Source organism: Bidens hawaiensis, unplaced genomic scaffold (assembly GCF_021521415.1).
Source record: "Bidens hawaiensis isolate Kalapana, Puna unplaced genomic scaffold, B.hawaiensis_p1.1 tig00038666_1, whole genome shotgun sequence".
Lineage (NCBI taxonomy): Eukaryota > Viridiplantae > Streptophyta > Magnoliopsida > Asterales > Asteraceae > Bidens > Bidens hawaiensis.
The window spans coordinates 107,929-116,813 of record NW_027496802.1 but is presented as its reverse complement, the minus strand read 5'-3'; the positions used below and the strand labels follow the sequence as shown (position 1 = coordinate 116,813).

Below are 8,885 nucleotides of genomic sequence, written 5' to 3'. Positions count from 1 at the left end.
ACTTGACATATACTTGAAGGACCTAATATCACATATTCCAAAGTTACAGTTCTTCACATCTAACAAACTTCGAGATTCAGTCTCCCAAAACCCACACATACACACACTATACTCTTCCTCTCTCACACAGTGTGTATGTATATGTATATGTATATGTATATGTATATGTATATGTATATGTATATGTATATGTATATGTATATGTATATGTGTGTTTCATTCATGCAGTAGTCGACAACACACTCCAAACTTCGAGATTCAGTCGATAATAATGTCGCAGCATATATAGATTTCTCTTTCCACCTACTCGTGAATGAATGATTCTCTCTCTCTCTCTCTCTCTCTCTGTTTTAGCATAACATAATAAGCATTGATTCCTCCTCTGTTATTCGTGCACTTGCTCAACTAATTTTGACGAGAATCGCCGTCAATTAAGGTCTAATTTTACTCCATTTCTCTTTAATTCAACCTTTTCATGTTCGATCGTGTCGTAAAAGCTTGATATGAGCCGATGATATCGGAATTGTTGTTGGAGTAATTGTGTTTGTTTCATGCTAAGTGCCATATCCTTACGATTTTTAATTCATTTTTAGGTTTATCGAAAGGTTTAAGCATCAGGTTTTATCGATTATGTTTTGTTTGATGTTCATTTATTGAATTGAATTGAATTATATTTAATTGCTGCTTTTTAGGTTTAATTTGACTGAACCTTGTTTTTCAATTGGATTTATTGAAGTGAATTTATAGCATCTCTTTTTGCAACAGTTTTCTTTTTTGTTTTTAATTCTGCTACTTTGCTATTTTTGTTGGTGTGAATTAATTATTATATCACATCATGTTTCTAATAACAACCAATACGTTTAACTATAGAGGTTTACGCCTTGATCTTATTCGAGGCGTGACATTGCTTATAGCATAGTATCTTTACTATGCATTTCGTTGATTTGATATTTGCTACCTGATAATAAATATGGATGATAGCTTTAATGTAAAGTTATTGATTTTGTGTGAAAGAATAATTTGTTTAGTTTCATATTCCAGAGGGAAAGGTGAAAAGAATACACCATTCTGTATTTGATGAAACAAAATATTTTCTTTTTGTGGGAAGTTAAGGACTTTAGTAGCAAAATGATGTGTTTGTTTCTTCTTAAAGCAAATACAGCAACATGTCATTCCACCTATTGCATTTTTGAATCATTCTAACATGCAATAATAATGCACTATTTCAAGTAATAATGAAGAAATTATTTATTTCCCCTTAAGTAAATTAGTATCCACAAAAGAAAATAGATTCGCCTTTTGGAATTGAACGTTTTGTTATGATCAACTACCCGTTGATTCCACAAGGTTTCTGCTTTTTAACCGCCTTGAATGTTACCTGCCCGACACAAGCTGTGTTTTACCTAATCTCATTGGTTAGCAGGGTATTGGTGACTCATGTGAGTTTTGTGGTAATTAAGAGGTTCTCAAGGTAAGCAAAAAGAAACCAAACTGTGGCAGTTAAATGGGAATGTTTCTTCTTTTTGTGCTGCTGTTGTGAGAATTAAACTTTACTATATGTATAATCACCATGTCTCTATACTTCAACTGTTTGCATTTGTATATCCAATCACATTAGACATCTGGTGCTGATCTAATAATTTATTCCAGGTAGACAAACTTACAGCATTTCGGTCGGGAAAGAAAGGAATCAAACAACAACCACCGGACCCAATAAATCCCACCCATAGCCAACGAATCATGAAGAGGAGATATGCTAATATACACCAAAACACACATAAATTTGATCCACTGCGTATGTTTATTTAGACGTGATATTCTTTTCTCAACATATTGCATTTGTCTGAATGTTTGTATTGATATGGTGAACAGCTTTTGAAGCCTACTGGTGTGGTTCATGGTTGCCCGTGGAGCGCTTACGTATCAGAAATGGAGTTGTCAGCATGTTCATTAAAAACAAAGAAACCACAACTGAAGAAACAATTCCCATGTCGGACTTTAGAATAAGGTCAAGAAAAGCAAATTTGGCTGATTGCACATGCTTTCTAAGACCTGGAATTGATGTTTGTGTGCTTTCTGTCTATCAACCGCCAGATGAAGAATCAAACGACGACGAGGATCCAGAACCCGTAAGCTTCTTTGTAGTCAGACTAGTCTTAGTAACTCCATATATTTTCTTGATATTAACATGCACATATTAATTATGCTCATACAGGTCTGGCTGGATGCTAAAATAAATTCAGTAGAGAGAAGACCTCATGAAGATGACAAATGTGTCTGTGAGTTCCATGTCAACATCTACATGAAGCAAGGTCCAGCTGGCTTGATCAAGAAAGCAATTATTAAAGATGTCAAAACATTACATCTTGATCAGATATCCATTCTTCAAAAGCTTGAAGGAAAGCCATGTGAAGATAAGCATTATCGCTGGAACCGTTCTGAAGACTGCAACTCACGCCGAATATTCAAACTATTTACTGGCAAATTCTCCTCAGATATTTCTTGGTTAATGGTCACATCGATTTTCAAGCAACTTGTTTTTGATGTGAAATCTGTTAACAACCAGATTCTGTATCAAATCTGGGATGGTGATGGTGAGAAGAGTTTACCAAATTCTGAAAATCATTCAGCTGCTATTAACTTTAAATTAGAAAATGATATTGTCACTTCAACCCTTTTACCATTCAATAATATAGAATCTGAAGAGGAAAAGAAACAAAACTGTAATGTGGATGAATTTGCCACATCATCATACTTTGACTTCACGGGTTTGAGACGGTCAAAGCGTAGAAACGTCCAACCTGAACGCTATCTGGGGGATGATGACGTGTCAGAGACTGAAGTTGACTTGTCACGTATCGGGTTATACAGACCAAACAATTCAAAATATGAAGAAGTCCCGGTAGCATTTTCTATCCAAGATGACCAGTCTATTAAAGACGGAAAGAAAATTGATTGCTTTAGGAAAATATATAAAGAAGAAGGTTATCTTGGAAGGGAGAATGACAGTAGCAAGTCAAAGGAAGTCAGAACAGAAGTCCCTTACAAATTAGACCAAGATGAACAAAAATACCCTCGGTCAACGGCTTCTCAATCTCGTTCATCAAGACCGTACATATATGCTGATTCATATGACGTTGGGGCTTCTGATGATGAAGGAACTGGGGTTAGTGACATATGGACAAAGTACTTAAAAATGCAGGGTTCTTCCAAAATTCATAAAAGAAAATTTAAAGCTCCAATAAGTCAGTTTGATGGTTCGGGAGGTTTATGGAAGGGCAAAATGGTAAATAAGCGAGGTCGGTTTAAACGTGGTTCTTCTGGGAAAGAGAGTATCTATGATTCAAGGACTTCGTTTAGAAAATCTGTTTGTGCAAGTGTCTATAGGGAGTTGATGAGTAGATGCATGAGAAATATAGATGCATCAATCAACATAGAACAGCCACCTGTCATTGATCAGTGGAATCAGTTTCAGCTCGGGAAATCTTTGGGTCAAAGGGAGAAAAATGAAGCACCCGTAAAGGAGGCAGAAAATGAAGTTGAAGAAATGACTGAAGAACAAGAACTTGAAATGTTGTGGAAGGAGATGGAATTAGCACTTGCCACTACATATCTTATGGAGGAAACAGAGGTATGTATAATATTAGAATTTAGAGTAAATTACAGTTTTCGTCCTTTAGGTATTTAGCAAATTTTAGGTTTCGTTCTTAAACTAAGGAAGTAACAGCATACATCCTTTATGTTTTATAAAGTTTGCAGGTTTCGTCCTTTCCACCAACGGGATTCATTTAACTGACAAATTTGACGCCTGCTAGTGGAAACGGGAAAGGACGAAACCAACAAACATTTTAAAACATAAAAAGTACGTTTGTTGTTATTTCCTTAGTTTAAGGGCGAAACCTGAAATACCTAAAGGAGGAAGAGTATAATTTACTCAAAATTCGAAGTTATAATAATAATCAATTTATTTTTCAGGGAGTTAATGATGAAATGGCAAAACCGGCCAGTCACGAGCGGAAGTGCCTACATGATTACAGACTCAATGAACAGTTTGGAATCATTTGTCGATTGTGCGGTCATGTTAGATCTGAAATAAAAGATGTCTCACCGTCCTTTGTAAGTTAAATTTAAGAACCTGTGAGGCTTCATAGTACTACTAGAGGTGGCAAGGTGAATGGGTCGGTAACAAGTCAAAAAGAGTTGGTGTCAAAACGGGCCGGGTCAGGTTGGGTTGACCCGTAAATACTTTTGTCTTTATAAACTTGTGTCAATAATAAGTGTTTATTATCATTTTGTAAACACTATTATTACAATGGCGATATAAATCTGTGAACAAAAGCGATGTAGGAGGTTATATGCATTCACACGTATGAGCCGTTCTACCTTTAGGTAGTTTTATTGACTGGACCCAAGTCAAACCATTTATAAGTAAACGGGCTGATTCCACCTCTAATTTATACATGCTTCTATACTGTTCATTAAGTTCTAAAGTTATTGACATATTAAACTTTCATTGTCACTTTTTTGTGTGTTTTACAGTTACCAGGTATAGTCTGGACTCCTAGCAAAGAGACCCGTGGGGAAGATGATTTTGAGGATAATAATAATAATCAAGATGTAGACACACGTCTAGATATTGCATGTCGTCCTGCTTCATCCGACATGCTAATATCAGATAAGAACGAGAATGAAAACGTGTGGGCCCTGATTCCCAACCTCAGAGACCAACTACGGTTTCACCAAAAACGAGCATTCGAGTTTCTATGGCGAAATCTAGCTGGTGACATAATACCTTCAGAAATGGAAGCCGCCAAGAAAAAACGAGGAGGTTGTGTGATCTCCCACACTCCAGGAGCCGGCAAAACATTACTCATAATATCCTTTCTCGAAAGCTACTTAAAACTTTTTCCTGGGTCCCGCCCGTTGGTCCTTGCTCCAAAAACAACCTTGTACACCTGGTACAAAGAAATCATCAAGTGGAAGATTCCAATTCCGGTGTACCAGATCCACGGTGGTCAGACATACAGAGAAGAAGTCCTCAGAAACAAACTCAAACTCGCTCCGGGCCTTCCTAGAAACCAAGACGTAATGCACGTGTTAGACTGTTTGGAGAAAATACAAAAATGGCTCACGAGCCCGAGTGTCCTCTTAATGGGCTACACTTCGTTTCTAACACTGACCCGTGAAGATTCAAACTATGCTCATCGACAATACATGGCCAAAGTACTTCGCCAATGCCCGGGAATATTAATCCTTGACGAAGGTCATAACCCGAGAAGCACGAAGTCGAGACTAAGAAAAGGTTTAATGAAAGTCGACACCCCGTTACGGGTCCTACTATCTGGCACCTTATTTCAAAACAATTTCGGTGAGTATTTCAACACGCTCACATTAGCACGGCCGCGGTTTGTCAACGAGGTGCTTAAAAAGCTAGACCCTAAATTCAAGAGTAGAAAGAAAGGAGTTATTTCCAAATTTTCACTTGAAAACAGAGCAAGAAAGCTATTTTTGATCAAAATTGGAGAACAGATTAACGCAAATGTTCAAAAGGATAGACAACAAGGGTTAAACATTCTAAGAAGCTTAACAAGCAAGTTCATTGATAACTATGAAGGCGGTAGTGCTGAAAACCTACCCGGTCTGCAATGTTACACCCTCATGATGAAATCCACCACTGTTCAACAAGACATTCTCAAAAAACTTCAAGAACAGCGACCCGTGTACAAAGGTTTTCCTTTGGAGCTCGAGTTATTAATCACACTAGGGTCGATCCACCCATGGTTGATACAAACGACAGCATGTGCCAGCCAGTATTTCAAAGAGGACGAGCTTCAAGCACTTGATAGTCTCAAGTTTGACCTCAAACTCGGGTCAAAGGTCCGATTTGTAATGAATTTAGTCCCGCGTTGTCTTCTTCGAAAGGAAAAAGTTTTAATCTTCTGCCACAATATTGCTCCAATAAACCTGTTCTTAGAAACGTTTGATCGGTTCTACGGGTGGAAACGAGGGAAAGAAGTTTTAGTCCTGCAAGGAGAACTCGAGCTGTTTGAACGAGGACGCGTTATGGATAAGTTTGAAGAACCCGGGGGCCCATCAAAGGTAATGCTGGCTTCCATTAACGCGTGTGCGGAAGGAATTAGTTTGACCGCAGCTTCACGGGTCATATTATTGGATTCGGAATGGAATCCTTCTAAAAGTAAGCAAGCAATTGCACGGGCTTTTAGGCCTGGCCAAGATAAGGTGGTGTATGTGTATCAGTTGCTTGCAACGGGGACTTTAGAAGAGGAGAAGCATAGTCGGACTACTTGGAAAGAATGGGTGTCGAGTATGATATTTAGTGAGGAGTTGGTGGAAGATCCCTCTCATTGGCAAGCACCGAAGATTGAAGACGAGCTGTTGAGAGAGATTGTGGAGGAGGATCGTGCGTCGTTGTTTCACGCGATTATGAAGAACGAGAAGGCTTCGAATATGGTGGTAAGAGGTAGGGAGTGATTAATATTGTCGGTTTGTTTTGTGTTTGTGTTATGTTTTCGGGTAATAAAAAACTGTAATGTGTTTTAAATTGAAGCTTTGGGAGCTTCTTTGTTTTAAGTTATTGTGCAAGTAACAACAAGCTTTTAGCTTATTGATATTGGACTCATCCTGTTAGAAGTAACATTTAATAAATGAGTGTTTAATTTTTTCTTCTTGTCGATGATGAATGTTGAATATTGGAACAATTTTAAAAGTGTGCAGGTTTATTCTCTTGATTCAATTGATGGGCTTTGGTCTCCCTAATTTTAAAGTGGGCTATCCTTCAGTTCATCTGGCCTTATTAGCCTATGACCCATTGTACTCCATTACTTGCCGATATGATAACTTTGATCTGCCTAACCTCATCTGTTCCGCCATTTTGTTCGTACTCACTTTACACCGTTAGTCTACAAATCTGGTATCAAATTATATATAAAAAAAATACAATATTTGTCCTCATAAAACTTCAAAAATACAGCATTTGTCCTCACACAAATTCAAATTACAATCCAAGACATTTCCAATGCGAGGGGATGGGCAGCTGTCGATTCGGTTTTGGGTTGAAACCAAACCAAAAATCAAAATTTTGGTTTTTGAAATTTATGTTCTGTTTTTTGGTTTAGCTTAGCCAGTTAAAGTTTTGGAAATTTTGGGTAGAAAAAAAATGTTGGCCATGGAATTTTTTGGTAGATAAAAAATGTTGGCCAAGATTAATAAATTTAGGCTTAACTTAAATTATTTTGTTAGTTATTATTATTTGATTACTATCATTTGGCTAAAATGTACAATAACTTATTCTAATTTGTGTAAAACTCAAAATAAAGAAGAATAATTCATAAGTTCGGTTAAGTTTTTTTAGTTTTTATCTTTTAGTGTTAATTATACGCACAACTGAAATTGTACCAAAAGTTGAGTTTTAACAAAAATATAAACCAAATTGTTGGTTTTTTCAGTTAGTTTCTGACCGGTTTAACAGGATAGAATCGATGCAATTAACAAAAGTATCAAGTGTGAACACGAATCGTTTAACTACGACTGTAAGACGGTTTTAAGTTTCATATTGAGAAGATGGAATTTCCTAAGAAAAAAGAATCATATAGGGTATGTTTTATCGTTTTTTAAACAGTTAGAGCCTTTGAAAGAAGTGGAGGACCAGGTTGTGAAATGGCATAAAGAAAGGTGATAGAAAGTAAAATCTGATTGTGTGTGTCTAGAATCAATTCATCGCTAGGGCTTGGGCCGCACAAGCACAACATTCATCTTCCAACTGGTTCTACTTCACCCAGCATATCATCGGATCAAGGTTACTCTTTATATCTATCTATCATCTTTCTATGTTCCTTCAAATCAACCTAGGGTTTCTACTCTGAATGACTGCTCATTATCGATTTTAGCCTTCAATCGTCCAATTAAGAATCAATAATATCTTCTATTCTATCCGGATCTCTCTCTCTATATATACAGGTTATTTCAAGCCCTAGGTTAGATTTTAAGTCTTTTGAATGCACTTATATTCTTGTGTAAACATTTAAATGTATTCTTTTTTATAAAACAGTAATAGGTAAAATGTGTTTTAGACGAGAGAATAGAATAATATATGATGTTTTGAACATCAAACAATGAAAGTTAGAATTCAATTTATCACAAACAACTCCCTTGAGTCTTAACATAAATTGAGTGCAGAAATCCTGTTCTATAGAAATACCATAGCACCCAACTGAATCAACTCTGCATAACTGCGTTAGTGCATTTTTGCTCCTTTGTGTGGACCCGTAACCCGTTGCTTTCCTTAGAAAACAAACACAGTGAGCACATGCTTATGCACTCAATACTCTTTAGAACTGCAGACTTGAAAGAGGCATCTTTAAGTGTAACGTTCAAATTATTTCTATTTTCTGTTTAACGTACCAAGTTTTGTTCATATGCTTATTCAAACAACAAGCACAATAGCTATTAGGTACAGTTTATGGTTGTTATTTCGACTCATTTGATATCTTTTACTAAAACGGCCCGTTTAAACTCAAGCCCATTTTGATCCAAACCAAAATTGAGTTTTTTCTAAAACGGCCCATTTCTGCCGAACCTGGTATGACTCATTCGTTACCTGGCTCGCTCATTCTGTCAGGCTTAAAATTACCTTTCGAAAACTTTGATTAAACATTTAATGTCTTGGCTGTCATTTGTTTGTTCTATTTCTTCATATATTAGATTGCTGAGTTATTACCATTGTTTATAGTTAATGGATAAGGAGGTCAGTTATAACTTTAAGAAGAATGTATGTCACAGTTCAACTTGCAAATTCGGTGTTAGGCAAAACACATTAATTATTGTTGTTCAGATGTTAAAGACTTAAAGTTAAAGTAAGTTGCTTT

The 8,885-nt window shown here is 36.5% G+C and overlaps 1 protein-coding gene across 2 annotated transcripts; it reads left to right on the top strand.

Moving 5' to 3' along the window:
* The first annotated feature begins 334 nt into the window (after positions 1-334).
* LOC143590568 (SNF2 domain-containing protein CLASSY 1-like) lies at positions 335-6,676 on the top strand. 2 transcript variants are annotated; one of them, XM_077071009.1, is made up of 6 exons: positions 335-436; positions 1,651-1,795; positions 1,873-2,129; positions 2,216-3,631; positions 3,976-4,116; positions 4,540-6,676. In XM_077071009.1, exons 2-6 carry the CDS (start codon positions 1,741-1,743, stop codon positions 6,490-6,492), a joined length of 3,822 nt encoding a protein of 1,273 aa, XP_076927124.1. In that variant the 5' UTR covers positions 335-436; positions 1,651-1,740; the 3' UTR covers positions 6,493-6,676. The 2 variants fall into 2 exon arrangements, with proteins under 2 accessions (XP_076927124.1, XP_076927125.1); XM_077071010.1 differs by lacking the exon at positions 335-436 and having other exon boundaries at positions 1,587-1,795.
* Positions 6,677-8,885: the final 2,209 nt, after the last annotated feature.